The sequence below is a fragment of the Choloepus didactylus genome, chromosome 6 (genome assembly GCF_015220235.1).
Source record: "Choloepus didactylus isolate mChoDid1 chromosome 6, mChoDid1.pri, whole genome shotgun sequence".
In the NCBI taxonomy this organism is placed as follows: Eukaryota; Metazoa; Chordata; class Mammalia; order Pilosa; family Megalonychidae; genus Choloepus; species Choloepus didactylus.
Window position 1 is genome coordinate 101340145 of NC_051312.1, and position 15789 is coordinate 101355933.

The 15789-nt window shown below is 36.9% G+C and overlaps 2 protein-coding genes across 16 annotated transcripts in view; one reads left to right on the forward strand and one right to left on the reverse strand.

Annotated features, from left to right (window-relative positions):
• PICALM (phosphatidylinositol binding clathrin assembly protein) overlaps window positions 1-15789 on the reverse strand; it is a 147957-nt gene that overhangs the window by 109887 nt on the left and 22281 nt on the right. For all 15 annotated transcript variants that reach the window (XM_037840962.1, XM_037840954.1, XM_037840953.1 and 12 more), the window contains exon 2: window positions 788-930. In XM_037840962.1, coding sequence (XP_037696890.1) covers window positions 788-930 — 143 coding nt within the window. The remainder of the gene's footprint in view (window positions 1-787; window positions 931-15789) is intronic.
• LOC119538165 (FUN14 domain-containing protein 2) lies at window positions 7412-8274 on the forward strand. Its single transcript, XM_037840968.1, has one exon. The coding sequence runs from the start codon at window positions 7427-7429 to the stop codon at window positions 7880-7882; it is 456 nt and encodes a 151-aa protein (XP_037696896.1). The 5' UTR covers window positions 7412-7426; the 3' UTR covers window positions 7883-8274.

The following is a 15789-nucleotide window of genomic DNA, read 5'->3' on the forward strand; positions in this document are numbered from 1 at the left end:
ATCAGATGGAAATCATATCAGGTTATAATAAAAAAAGTAAATGTTCCAAGTGCCTTTCAACCAATGAATGGATAAACGAAATGTGATATACAAATACAATGGAGTATTATTCAGCCATAAAGAGGAATGAAACCTAATACATGCTACAATATAGATAAATCTCAAAAACATACGTTGAGTAACACAGACACAGAAGGACGAGTATTATGACTCCACTTATATGAAATATCTACAATAAGCATAGAAACTGAAAGTAGATTACAGGGTACCAGGGGTCAGGAAGTGAGTGGAGTAGGGGGTTAATGTGTACAGTTTCAGTTTGAGGTGCTGAAAAAGTTCGGGTACACGGATATTCATTAGCACAAGATTTTGAATGTAATAAACAGCACTGAATTGTACACTTAAAAAAGGTTTAAATGGGAAATTTTCTTTCTCATCTGTTACCACAATTAAAAAAAAAAGAAAAGGCATGTAGGCAAATATATAATCTATAAATGAGGCCTATAAAGACCAGTCCTACTTAGAGAAACTACTTTTTAAAGTACTAGCTATTCTTCTTGAGCCATCAGTCAAGTCCTCTGTGCTCTGACCTTACCCTTTCTGCTTTAAGGCTTACATGACATCTTTCCTCAAACTAGAGAGTCTACAATTATGTTTATGGCTAGGTACCTTGCCCTTTTTACCTCTATTAGCCAGTCATTGAAGCTATTCCTGAAGATTAAGTGGGAGAAGCAAGCTGAATAATCAGCCATCACACAATATACTGTTAACCAAAAATTTTACTTACCTCATTTCCATATACCATCAAATGATGAGTTGTAATGAGAGATTTGAAGACCACCACCCAACTACTGTTAGCAGTTCTTTCAAATAAACTGTCTGCCAACTGTGGGATGTTCACATTCATCTCATTTGTGCACTGAATTAAATCTGCAATATATAAAAAAAAAGATTTATGTACTCTCTGGTTTTAATTTATTAATGCCAGACTTGCATATTAACAGGTGGAAGCTCTAACTGAGTGGAGCAACAATAGTTTAGGGAAGTTGTTAATTATCTCTCAGGAGAACAATGGAAACCATTATAATCTATATAAGAAATAAAAAGGATACTGATTATATAAATAATCAATAATAACAGAAAGTAAATCATACTCCATCCTCAAGGAGTAATTCTCCCTCAAGTAATTTGTTCCTCTCAAAAGGAACAGTTTTGACTTCTGGGAAAAGGGCAGAATAGGGAGGTAACTACAGGGCTCACTGCTTTCTCAAGAGCACCAAGTGGACAAGCAGAAATCATCTAAATCAACTGTTCTGGGGCTCCAGAGACCGGGGAAGTGCTGTGCAGCATCCAGGGAAGTGCAGGACAAAGAGACGGAGAAACTGGTGAAAGACTGTGAATAATTCCAACCGTAGCTCCTAGTCCCTACTGCCCTGCCCACCCTCGAGGCAAGAAGCTTCAGGTGGTCCAATCCATGCTTGGAGGGCTGCTGCAGTCTGGGACAGCCACGGGAATCCTCCGTCTCAAAAAATCTCAAGTCCAGAGGGGGATACAGCCCACTGGCTGGTGAATTTAGACCGCTGGACTGCGGTTCTAGCCCATCCAGGTCAGGGGCGGCTGCACCATTCTTTTGACTGTGTCGTAGGCTGACCTGGCAAAGGGCTAAAAATACCCAGTCTTTGGAGGGCTGAAGAGAATAGGCTGCCCACACAGTAATAACTTTGAATGTGAATGGATTAAACTCGCCAATTAAAAGATACAGACTGGCAGAATGGATTAAAGAGTATGACCCATTGATATGATGTTTATAAGAGACTCATCTGAGACCCAGCACCACAAAGAAACTAAAAGTGAAAGGATGGAAAAAAATATTCCATGCAAGCTACAACCAAAAGAAAGCACGAGCAGCTATAGTAGTATCAGAAAAAATAGACTTTAAATCCAAAGATGTCATAAGAGACAAAGAAGGACACTGTATATTAATAAAAGGAACAATTCACCAAGAAGAAATAACAATCATAAATGTTTATGCACCCAATTCAGGAGCTCCAAAGTACATGAGACAAACATTGGCTAAACAGAAGGGAGCAATAGATATTTCTACAATAATAGAGGGGGACTTCAATACACCACTCTCTTCTATAAATAGAATGACTAGACAGAGCACCAATAAGGAAACTGAAAACCTAAACAATGTGATAAATGAATTAGACTTAACAGACATATATAGATCGTTACATCCCAAATTACCAGGATATACATTCTTCTCTAGCGCTCATGAAACATTCTACAGGATAGATCATATGCTGGGGCACAAAACAAGTCTTAATAAATTTAAAAACACTGAAATTATTCAAAGCACATACTTTGATCATAATAGAATACAACTAGAAATCAATAACCACCAAAGTGGCAGATCGAGGTTAAACAACACACTCCTAAACAATCAGTGGGTCAAAGAAGAAATTGCAAGAAAAATCAGTAAATATTTACAGATGAATGAAAATGAGAATACAACATATCAAAACCTATGAGATGCAGCAAAGCTGCTGCTGAAAGGAAAATTTATAACTCTAATGCATACATCAAAAAGGAAGAAAGAGCTAAAACCAAAGACCTAATTGAACAACTGAACAGGCTAAAGCATGATCAGCAAACTAATCCTAAAGCAAGTAGAAGAAAAGAAATAACAAAGATTAAAACAGAAATAAATGATCTGGAGAAGAAAAAAAAAACAGAGAAAATAAATAAAACCAAAAGTTGTTTCTTCGAGAAGATCAACAAGATTGACAAAGTCTTAGCTAGACTGACAAAATCAAAAAAGAGAGAAGACCCAAATAAACAAAATCATAAATAAGAGGGGGGTCATTATTAGGGATCCCGAAGAAATTTTAAAAACCATAAGAGGACACTATGAACAACTATACGCCAACAAACCAGACAACTAAGAGGAAATGGAAAATTTCCTGGAAATACAGAAACAACCAATATTGAGCCGAGAAAAAATAGAAGACCTCAACAAACCAATCACTAGCAAAAGAGATCCAATCAGTCATCAAAAATCTACCTACAAATAAAAGCTCAGGACCAGATGGCTTCACAGGGGAATTATACCAAAGGTTCCAAAAAGAATTGACACTATTCTTGCTCAAACTCTTTCAAAAAAATTGAAGAAAAGGGAACACTACACCTAACTCAATTTTATGAAAGTAACATTACTCTAATACCAAAACCAGATAAAGATACTGCAAGAAAGGAAAACTAAAGACCAATCTCCCTAAAGAAGAAAGATGCAAAAATTCTCAACAAAATACTTACAAATTCAATCTAAAGGCACATATAAAAGAATTACACACCACGACCAAGTGGGGTTAATTCCAGGCATGCAAGGGTGATTCAACATAAAAAAAATCAATGTAATATATATATATATAAATATATATAACAAACTGAAAGCGAAAAATCAAATGATCATCTTGATAGATGCTGAAAAGGCATTTGACAAAATTCAGCATCCTTTTTTGATAAAAACTTTAAAAGGTAGGAATCAAAGAAAACATCCTCAATATGATGAAGAGCATATATGAAAAACCCACAACCAGCATAGTACTCAATGACAAAAGACTGAAAGCCTTCTCCCTAAGATCAGGAATGAGACAAGGATGCCTACTGTCACCATTATTCAATATTGTGCTAGAAGTTCTAGCCAGAGCAATTCCCAAGACATAGAAATAAAAGGCATCCAAATTGGAAAGGAAGAAGTAAAACTGTCATTATTTGCAGATGATATGATACTATCTTTGGAAAATCCAAATTGATGACAAAGCTACTTGAGCTAATAAATTCAGGAAAGAGGCGGGATACAAGATTAATGCACAAACATCACTAATGTTCCTATACACTAGTAATGACCTAGCTGAAGAAGCAATCAAAAAATTCCATTCACAATAGCAACTAAAAAAATCAAGTACCTAGATATAGACTTCACCAAGGAAGTAAAAGATCTCTACACAGAAAATTACAGAATTTTACTAAAAGAAATCAAAGAGGACCTAAATAGGTAGAAAGACACCTGTATTTATGGATAGAAAGGCTAAACGTTAAGATGTCAATTCTACCCCAACTTATCTAAAGTTCAATGCAACTCCAATCTAAATTCCAACAACCTACTTTGCAATTCCAATCTAAATTGCAACAACCTATTTTCTTAGGTTGAATCACCCTTGCATGCCTTGGAAAAGCTAGTTATTTGGAAGGACAAGGGGCCTCGAATTGCCAAAAACATCCTAAAAAAGAATAATAAAGTGGGAGGACTTATACTTCCTGACTTCAAAGCCTACTATAAAGCCACAGTAGTCAAAACAACATGATACTGGCACAAAGATAGACTTACTGATCAATTGAATCAAATTGAGAGTTCGGAAATAGACCCTCGGATCTACGGTCAATTGCTTTTGATAAGGCCCCCAAATCCACCGAACTGGGACAGAACAATCTCGTCAATAAATGGGGCTGGGAGAACTGGATGTCCATATCCAAAAGAATGAAAGAGGACCCCTACCTCACACCCTATACAAAAACTAACTCAAAGTGGATCAAAGACCTCAGTATGAGATCGTACCATAAAACTCCTAGAAGATCATATAGGGAAACCATATGATCTAGTTAATAGGAGGTAGCTTCTTAGACCTTACTCCCAAAGTACAAGCAATGAAAGAAAAAACATAAATGAGAACTCCTCAAAATCAAAAGCTTTGTCAAAAAGGTGAAGAGGCAGTCAACTCAGTGGGAGAAAATATTTGGAAACCACATATCTGATAAGAGACTGATATCCAGCATATATAAAGAAATCCTACAACTCAATGACAATAGTACAAACCTCCCAATTACAAAATGGGCAAAAAATATGAAAAGACATTTTTCCAAAAAGGAAATAGAAATGGCTAAAAAACACATGAAAAAATGTTCATCATTTTTGATTTGATGCAAATCAAAACCACAATGAGATATCAGCTCACACCAACAAGAATGTCTGCCATTAAACAAACAGGAAACTACAAATGCTGGAGAGGATGTGGAGAAAATGGAACTCTTATCCACTGCTGGTGAGAATGTAAAATAGTACAGCTGCCATGGAAGACAGTTTGGCGATTCCTCAGAAAGCTAAATATCTTGTTTCCCCATGAACCGGCAATTCCATTACTTGGTATATAATCAGAAGATCTGAAAGCAATGACACAAACAGACATTTGCATAGCGATGTTCACAGGGGCATTGTTCACAATTTCCAAAAGAGGAGTGGATAAACAAAATGTGGTATGTGTATATATATATATATGTGTATATATATATAATATGGAATATTATGTAGCAGTAGGAAGAAATGAGGTCATGAAATATGTGACAACACGGATGAACCTTGAAGATGTAATACTGAGTGAAGTCAGACACAAAAGGAGAGACACTGTATGTTATTCACTAATATGATCTCCCTGAATAATGTAAAATTGGTGTCTTATAATGTAGAATATAGGGGACCTAAGACAGAAAGATGCTATTGAGGGGGGAAGGATTACCTAATATGTACAGACCTGTTGATAAGGTTGAACTTAAAGGTATAGGAATAGACAGGGCTGATGATAGCTCGTTAATGGAATTATAGGTATCAGTGCCACACTGAAGGTGAACATGATTGAAAGGAGTTGGTTAAAGGCATATCTGCCACAGTTTAGCACTACCAATATAAATAAGTGCTTGTATGATCTACTTCTAAGGTACCACTCTTGTACAAAGACTTAACAACAGAGAGGTATATGGGAAAACTACCTATTGCATATCATGGACTATATTTAATAGGAATACCTTACTAGTACCACACTAATACCAGGGATAAATAATTAGGGGGTGAGAGGAGCTTTAGGGTGTTTTGGGTTATGATAATTGTTTAAAATTGAGAGTGATGATTGTACAACTAAGTGAAGACAATGTGAGACACTAATTGTTTACCTTGGTCAGAATATATGCTATGTGAAATTAGGAACCCCCTACTTAATAAATCAAGCCCTCAATCTTAAAGCTTGCTCTAGCCAATCTAGTATAAAGGAGAGGCTAAGCCTATCTATAATTATGCCTAAGAGTCACCTCCAGAGAACCTCCTTTGTTGCTCAGATGTGGACTTTCTCATTTCAAGCCCAACTCTGCAAATAAATTCAGTACCCTCTCCACTATGTGGGAAATGACTCCGAGGGGAGTGACTCTCCCAGGCGATGTGGGACACAACTCCCAGGAATGAGCCAGGCCCTGGCATCAAGGGACTGAGAGTGCCTTCTTGATCAAAAGGGTGGAAAAGAAAGGTAACAAAATAAGGTTTCAGTGGCTAAGGATTTCAAATAGAGTCAGAGGCTATCCTGGAGGTTACTCTTACCCGAGCTTCAGCTCGATATTCCAAATGGCCACAGTATACCAAGCCCAAATCAACAGTAGTCTCAAAAATACTAAAGAATACCTAGGTCCCTATCTGAGATCCTTTAAGTTTCACTCACTAAGTTTACTTTTCAGAAGCTTAACACCTCCAGAGTATTCCTATGCCAGATAAATCCCAAAACCCAGAGGCAATAGCATCTTTAAGAAAATCAAACAGATGCATCCCCCTTCACCATAATGTCAATGCCCCTTTTCAGTTTGAACAAGTTAGGGTGGTCATGGCCCAGATATCCATGAAGATTGAGACAGTGATCTAATGAGAGGGAGGGCTAGCAACAGACAAGCAGGATTTAACAAAGGATTACAAATACTGAATCTTTATATAATTTTTTTAGTCTCTAGGGTATTAGAATAGCTAGAAGAACTGAAAAGCTGGAACTGTAACCCATAACACTCTTTGAAATCTGCTCTATAGCTACTTGTTAAATCATACTTTGAAAGTTATCACCTTTCTGTACATATGTTATACTTCACAATAAGGAAATAACTGAAATTGTGAAACTATAACTCATAACATTCTGTGAAATTTGCTCTCTAACTACTTGTCAAATTGTACTTTAAAAGTTTTCACTTTTCTGTAATATGTCATAATAAAAATGTAAAAATTAAAAATAAATAAAACTACTGAATAAAGTCACACAGACTTTGCAGTGTTCAGCCAGTCATCATCTCCATGCAGAAATTTTTCCTCTGCTCAATGTTTCTACTATAGTAGTAACCTGAGAATGCTTCCAAGTCTGAGCTCTAACAACTCAGGAAGGAAAATGTTTTCCCCATCTCTGATTAACCAAAAGCAAACTGTTTCAAACAATCATAGGGATCTATCTCAACAGCCACTGTTTTTCTCCACTCTTAATCCAAGAGACATCATTTCTTAAAAAGCAAAAGCTGAGGCTTCCATGCCGAGCCTGTGAGGGTGTCCTCGTGAGACGAGCTCGCCGAAATGGCCGCGTCCAGTCAAGGAAACTTTGAGGGAAATTTTGACTCACTGGACCTTGCAGAATTAGCTAAGAAGCAGCCATGGTGGCGCAAGCTCTTTGGGCAGGAATCTGGGCCCTCTGCTGAAAAGTATAGCGTGGCAACCCAGCTGTTAATTGGAGGAGTTACTGGATGGTGCACAGGTTTCATATTCCAGAAAGTTGGAAAGTTGGCTGCAACAGCTGTGGGAGGTGGATTTTTTCTCCTTCAGCTTGCAAACCATACTGGGTACATCAAAGTTGACTGGCAGCGAGTAGAGAAGGACATGAAGAAAGCCAAGGAGCAGCTGAAAATCCGTAAGAGCAACCAGATACCTACTGAAGTCAGAAGCAAAGCTGAGGAGGTGGTATCATTTGTGAAGAAAAATGTTCTCGTGACAGGGGGATTTTTTGGAGGCTTTCTGCTTGGCATGGCATCCTAAGGAGGACGACTTCATTTGCATTGTTCCTATTTTTTGTTTTTCTTCCATCATTCATCAGAAAGTATCAGTTGTGTTTTTGCAGCCAGCAGCCTCTACACTCTGTCATAGGACACTGAGCCTCCTCCTCCCCTTCTCCTCTTCTCTCATGCCTTCCTCCCTGCAGTGGCTGGACTGAATGGTTTTCTGTAGGCATCTTTCAGTACAACTTAACTATTGGCCCTAACTTGAGCTTGATGGTGATGGAAGACACTATAGACATTACTGTACACTCCCTACTTGGCTAATTTGTAGGTCAGCAAGAATGTTTCTTTCCTCCCTATATAAGATACTTATCAGAACACATCACAAGATGGCTCACCGTGGAGGATGAATGGATCCTGAAAGGTTGTCCCAAACTGCTGGTTTGGAAAAAGAAATAGCAAGCACATAGATACCTTGTTGTTATGGGTTGCTTGGAAAGAAACTGAATACATTTGCTTTTAAGCATGAAATGTCTTGGTATATCTGTGTCTATTTTGTTCTTTACTTGGTTGGTTTTAGACTACAGAAAGAGAACTATTCATACTTGTTATTATTATCCTAACAAAAATGACAGCATGAGTGCTGTAATTGAAAAATTTGAAAATAGAATGAGCCTGTGCTGAAGGTATTGTAGTTGATGTAAAGGGGTTTAGGAAGCCAACCTACAGAAATGCATTGTGGAATGGACAGACTTAGGGAATCATTGAGGGGCATGAAGATACTGTTCACAGGATGTTTTCCTCCACACAGGATGTTCCAGTTTGCTAATTCTGCCATTATGCAAAATACCAGAAATGGATTGACTTTTATAAAGGGGATTTATTAGGTTACAAAGTTACAGTTCTAAGGCCATAAAAGTGTTCAAACTAAGCCATCAACAAGAGGATACCTTTACTGAAGAACAGCTGATGGCATATGGAAAACCTCTGTTAGCTGGGAAGGCACATGGCTGGCGTCTGCTGGTCCTTTGCTCCTGGGTTGCATTTCAAAATGGCTTTCTCCAAAATGTCTCTGGGCTTCTGTCTCTCTTAGCTTCTCTATCTCAGCTCCTGTGCATCCTTGCTTCTTTCTCCCAGGGTGTTTCTCTCTAAGCATCTGGGGGGTCCTCTTTTAGTTTCTCTGAGTCAAACTCTGGGCTTCATCTCTTAGCCTAGCATCTCCAAACATCCTTCTGCCTACGTCTCCAGGAATCAGTGTCTGTGTTGGCTCCTGAGCTCTCTTAAGTACTGCAGTGAACCAATCAAGACCCACACTGAATGGGTGGGGTCACACCTCCATGGAAATAACCCAATCAAAGGTCTCACCCACAGTTGGGTGAGTCACATCTCCATGGAAATACTCAGTCAAAAGGTTCCAACCTAATCACAAGACTAATAACTCTGCCCTCACAAGATTGCATCAAAGAACATGATTTTTCTGGGGGACACAATATATCCAAACCGGCACACAGGATAATGAACTTCATGGCAGTTTCAGAAGTGATTTATTAATGGCAAAACAAGTGACTTTAGGTAGGGATGGGAAGATGCTCTCAGTTTTATATTTCATGAAAAAGGATTTAGGCTTTGAAATTTAAAGTTTTCTTTATCTCTTGTCAGCACATTAGGGGTAGCCATAGCTCCTTGTACCAATTCCAGTATTTCTTTATTCTGTTAGTATGAAATAACATTTTCTCCTTAATACAATACAATATTAGAAGGCAACATAAATTACTTTACTTGCAAAGTGTAGGAATCATCCTAGAATGAGACTCTCTGCTGCATATTTTTCTATTAAAACGTATTTTTTTCACACCATTATGGAAACTTTAAAACATTTGTAAAACTAGAGAAAATAGTATAATGAACCCCATGTATCCATTTCCCACCTACAACAATCATCAAATTTGTTGCCATGTGGCTCTGTCCCTATGAAGATGGCAGAATGAGATGCTTTAGGGCTCTGCCCACTCCCCCCGAAGCTTTGAACAACCAACAAGAACTGGCAGAAACATCTTTCTCAATGCGCTCCAGAAAACAGTTGAAGGACTGCCGTAACAGGGTGAGTGCCAAGTCAAGAAAAAGGCTACTTAAAATGGTAGGATAAAAACAATTTTTTATAAAGTGGTAGGATGCCATGGTTCTATGGGTGCAGGTCTGTTGTACACATATTGGAAGCATGTATGTCTGACCCAATCTGGTTGTGGCCTGAGGAACTTGCCATCCTAGAACTTGCCAAGCATATAGACGGTAGCTCACAGAATGCTCTTATAGAACACTGGGAGAGTAATCAAGTGCTGACTGGGACAAGGGATTGCTGGCTGTAGGACATTGAGTGCAGCGGTGGGACTGTGAAGAAACTTTCCTAGGGAAGATGGGACATTGGTAACTGTGTAAACAAGGGAATTCCTAGGACCACATGCATATGCCCAAGACAAAATGCATGCACAGAATGGATCAGGGAGGCTCTCAACTCCTTGTATGGGTAAGCCCTGAATAAGAACACTTGCCAAGGTCAATCTGAAAAGAATAGGAAATGTGTTTTCTTTTTCATAACACTAGCGGGATACAAGCTTAAAGAACAGAAGCCTCGTAAGTCTAAATTGTAGCAGCAACACCATCAAATTATCAAAATATCCAAGATTTTTGAATCTACAAATGACTCAAAAAAATGACAGGATTTTTGAAGACTACAAAACATAGAAACAATCAGGAGATGGCCCAGGCAAAGAATAAAATTAAAGCATTAGAAACCATCAATGAGGAGGACCAGACCTTGAATAACCAGACTTTTTAAAAAATGGTCTTAAATATGCTTAAAGAGCTAAAGGAAAACATGGACAAAGAACTAAAGGAAAACAATAGATGAAAACAAAGAGAATATCAATATAGAGATGGAAATTATGAAAAGGAACCAAACAGCTGAAGACCACAGTAACAGAAATTAAAAATTCCCTAGAGGAGTTCAACAGCAGAGTGGAGCTGGCTGAAGAATGAATCAGTGTACTTGAAGATAAGACAATTGAAATCAATCTGAGAAGGAAGAAAGAGTGGAGAAAAGTAAACAGAGCCAGAGGAACCTGTGGGACACTATCAAGCATACCAATATATGCATTGTGGGAGTACCAGAAAGAGAAGAGAGAAAGGGGCAGAGATAATATTCAAAGACACAATGGCTGAACATAGCCCAAATGTAACGAGAGACATGAATATACACATCCAAGACGCTCAATGAACCTCAACAGGATAAACCCAGATAGACACATGTCACGGCATATTATAGTCAAACTGTCCAACACCAAAGATAGGGAAATCTGAAAGCCATGAAACCAGTCACATACAAGGGAGCCTCAATAAGACTAAGTGCCAAATTCTCATCAATAACCATGGAGGCAAGAAGGCAGAGGGATGACGTATTTAAAGTGCTGAAAGCGAAAAAGTGCCAACCAAGAATTCTGTATCTGGCAAAACTATCTTTCAAAAATGAGGGAGAGAGTCAGACATTCCCAGATAAACAAAAGCTGAAGTTTGTCACCACTAGACTGGCCCTATAAGAGATGCTGAAGAGAGCTCTGTAAGTTGAAAGGAAAGGACAATAGATCAAAGCCGCATAAAGAAATAAAGATCTCTAGTAAGGGTAATTACACAGGTAAATATAAATGCCAATACTATTGTGTTTTTGGTTTGTCACCCCACATTTTACTTCCTACAGGATCTAAAAGTAAAATGCAATGATAAATCAGTTTTGGACTCAATGTATAAATGTTATTTATGACAATTACATAAAGATGGGAGGACAGAGGGGTGTAGAAACATAGTTTGTGTAGGCTGTTGAAGCTATTGCAAAGGTATATCAGAGCGAACAAGATTGTTACAAATTTAGCATGTTAAATTTAAGCCCCAGAGTATAACTACAAAGAAATTATCAGAATATGCAAGTTCACAGAGACAGAAATTAGAGTACAGGTTGCTAGGAGCAGAGAGGAGGGGAAATGGGGAATTAATGCAAAATGAGTTGTAGGGTTTCTGTTTGGGAAGATGGGAAAGTTTTAATAGTGGAAGGTGGTGAGGATTCCTCAACATAGTGAATGTGATAATCGCACTGAATCATATGTGTGGGAGTGGTTAAGCTGGGAAAGTTTATGTTGTATATATGTTCTCACAATAAAAAAAAAAAAGGCAAGTTCAACTAAAGAGACAATGACAATTAAATGCAGTATGTGATGTGGGACAGGATCTAACAAGGGAGGAGAAAAAGGCCCAAAAGGACATTATTAAAAATTGGAATACAGACTGTAAACTTTATATCATTGTTAAGTTTCTTGAACTTGGTAACTGCATTTAAGGTGGATGATACATAAGTGAATGTCCTTGTTCCTAAGAAATGTACATGGCAGTATTAAGTGTACAAGGAATATGATGTATTCAGCCTATACCCAAGAGTTCAAAAAATGGATTGACAGATAAATGGATAGATAGATGGACTGATAGGTTGATGGACATATAGGTGGAATGATACGGCAAATGTGGCAAAATGTTAAAATTGGTGGATCTGGGTACCTGGGGAGAAGGGTATATTGCAGTTCTGTGTATGGGGTGTGTATTTTTGCATGTGTGTGTGTCTTATTTTTGTAACTGTTCTGTAAGTTTGAAAGCATTTCAAAATAAAAAGATTTAAAAATTAAAAAAAAAAAAAAAAAGCAAAAGCTGGATAACAATTTTCCTTTACCAATCAAAAAGATTCCCAAGGAAAGACACACCTTATATTTTCTTTTAGTTATCTATTTCGAGGAAATAAAAATTGAAGTACTTTCTTGACCTCTTCATTATTTACAATTCCTTAATCCCACACTCAAAAAAAAAATTAGTACTAATGGCAGATAGGATCTTTGCTGTAGGTATGGGGGAAATTTTACAAGAATTTCTAGTATTTAAGGGCAGGAAAAAAAACAGACCTGCCATGTAAATAAAAAGCACTTTTCTAAGACAAGTGCTCAGAAATCATATAAACAAAATGCAATCATTTTATTATTTAATATGCCTCTTCAACAAACACTGTCTAAGGTGGATAAGGAGATGTTAACTGCCTTTACATAACATCCCAATAGTGAACCATTAAGTGACAGATTTAGGACTAGAATTAAATTTTTGAAAAGGATAAGGATTCTCTGAAATATATGTATTTGTATCAAGTCAATACCTAACTAATTTAATGCAAGTCCTAAATTTCTAACTAATTTAAAACAAAAAGAAAAAGAAATAGTAAAATGAGAAATAACATTTTTGTATTAAGACGAAATTTTTCAGCAAAGTACAAAAAATTTTAAAGTATCCTCAACTGGATGACTTCATTAATCTGACAGCCAAATTTCTAATGCAGACCACCCACCCATACAGATCAATCCCAGAAAGAGTTCAATAACTTTAGAAAGTTAATATAGGCACTTAATTTTCATTTCCTCAGCAAATTAGACAACCTAGCCAGTAGCATACACTATTAGCAGAACACAGAGACCTCTAGTTCCCATCTAAACAGGCGCTAGCTAGGATAAATCAAAACTATGCTGCTATCAAAGTCAGATATTTAAATACATGAATTTAGCTAAAAACAGTATTACTGTTTTTTTAAAAAAACCAATATACCATAATCATACTACTCCTTTAAAGGGTCACTATGAAAGACTCTTTTTGCAACTGCCTTCAGAATCTATTTCAGTCACATAAGATGGTTTCATTTCTTCAATCATCTAGGAAATTGGAGCTACACTCAACTTAGAAGGCAAATTAAGTGGTTAATCAAACGTTATTTCACTGATCAGGTATTTGAAATTTTTCCTAAGTGAGAGGAATACAAATAAAAATATTCACCAAGAAACAATAACCAGAGGATAAGAAAATAGTTCCTGAACTTTTGATACAAAGTATCAGCAACATTTTTTATACAGTAAAAATGTGGAAGTATTTAGAAAATATGCAAGTTGAAATCAAACTTAAAGCCCCCTCCCCCCAAAAATTATACATAGATATGTACACTTTTCCTCATAAAAAGCGAAATGTCTGGGAAACCCAACAAACAGTCTTTCCTACTTCATTAGATCTTTTGTATAAGGGGTCATAAAGTAGGGTCCAAATTAAGATGTAACTATTACATCTTTAAAGTTTGTGGAGTCCTATGTTAGAAAAACAGTGTTATATTTCTACATAATTTCCACCATAATTAACACAAAAATCTGCTCTTCACAGATTAAATCATACCTTAAGAAATAAATCTAACTAACATGCTAACTGGACTTCAAGGTAAAAACAGGGGAAAGGCTTTTAAAGACAGAGAAGCTTAAAAAAGCAGAAGGTTTAAAAGGACACACAAAACAGAAAGAAAGCCACAGACAGAGAAGCCAGAAGCTGAAAGCAATGAAATCGAGGGGAGAAGGCCCAGCAGATGCTGCCATGTGCCTTCCCATGTGACTGAGTCCAGATCAACTGCAACCTTTCTTCAGGAAGAAGCTTTGAGTAGTGGCTTCACAGACAAGAAGGATTACACATCTATCCCGGTGTTACTGCAGTGAAATGGGCCTAAATTGCAGCAAGAGAGATTTATGAAGAACCACAAAGGACCCAATGAAAGTTTTTGATTTTCTATTAGAAATTAAAGAATAGAACCCAAAAGGTCAGACTTAGCATTTTAAAAGAATTAAACACTGAGATAATAAAGAAAATTATCCAAAACTTGGAAATAAAGCAAAGGATACTGCAAGTCCTTATAATGTAACAGGAAGCATTGTGTACACAGGCTAGTTTAAAGCTCTTGCAGAATGTACCTTTGTTTGATTTACTGTTTTATATTGCTAAGTGCCTAGACTCTGGGAAGTTAGATGATAACTTGCAGATTTCTGTTTGAAGAAAAGATAATCACAGTGATTAGTTTTATTGCTGGGTTGCACATTAACCAATTTTATATCTGACTGTACAATCTTATTTCAGCATTCTTTTTTTCATTATAAATAGCCACACTCCCAAATTATCCTTTGATAAGATTTACCAAACTACTAATTTAGATTCACCTACCCCTCATAAATGAGCTAAATAATTATTTAACACATACACACTATTGTTGTATACAAGTCTTTTTTTTAAGTTTTTGAAAAGCTTACTTTTACATAATGTTACTGTTCTATGATTTCCTTAAGTTGGCACCTTTGTGATTCAGATAGAAATGAATATAAGCAAAGGAAACTGTTAAGTATCTATGCATTAATGAAATAAAAAAATGAGAACATAAAAAAAAGGCACAACATGGAATGCTCAATACAACTTAACAGAAATTGAGTTAATTTGATAAAAGGGGAAAAGGGACATTCAGGGTACTAAAAAGACATAAAATGGAAGCAATCCAAGTGTGTTAAAAAATGAATGGATAAACAAAATGTGGTATATATATATACAATGGAATATTAATTAGCTGTAAAAAGTGATGAAGTTCTGACACATGATATAAAATGGATCAACCTTGAAGACATTATGTTGAATGAAATAAACCAGCCACAAAAAATCTCCCTGGCAATGTGGGACATGGATTCTGGAAATGAGCCCGAACCTGGCACTGAGGGGTTGAGAATGCCTTTTTGACCAAAAGGGGAAAAAGAAAGGCAATAAAATAAGGTTTCAGTGGCTAACAAATTTCAAATAGAGTCGAGACACTGTCTTGGAGGTTACTTCTATGTAAGCTTCACCTAGATATGCCACATGACCACAGTATGATAAGCCCAAGTCAACACTAGTCCCAAAAACCCAAAAGGATACCCAGGTCCCTAACTGAGACTCTATAAAAGTTTCACTAAGTTCATTCTTCAGAAACTTAAATCCTCCAAAGAGCGTCTATGGCAGATAAGTCCCATAACCCAGAGGCAA

Excerpts from the sequence above, each read along its gene's own strand:
- LOC119538165 (XM_037840968.1), top strand. The coding sequence starts at position 7,427 with ATGGCCGCGTCCAGTCAAGGAAACTTTGAGGGAAATTTTGACTCACTG.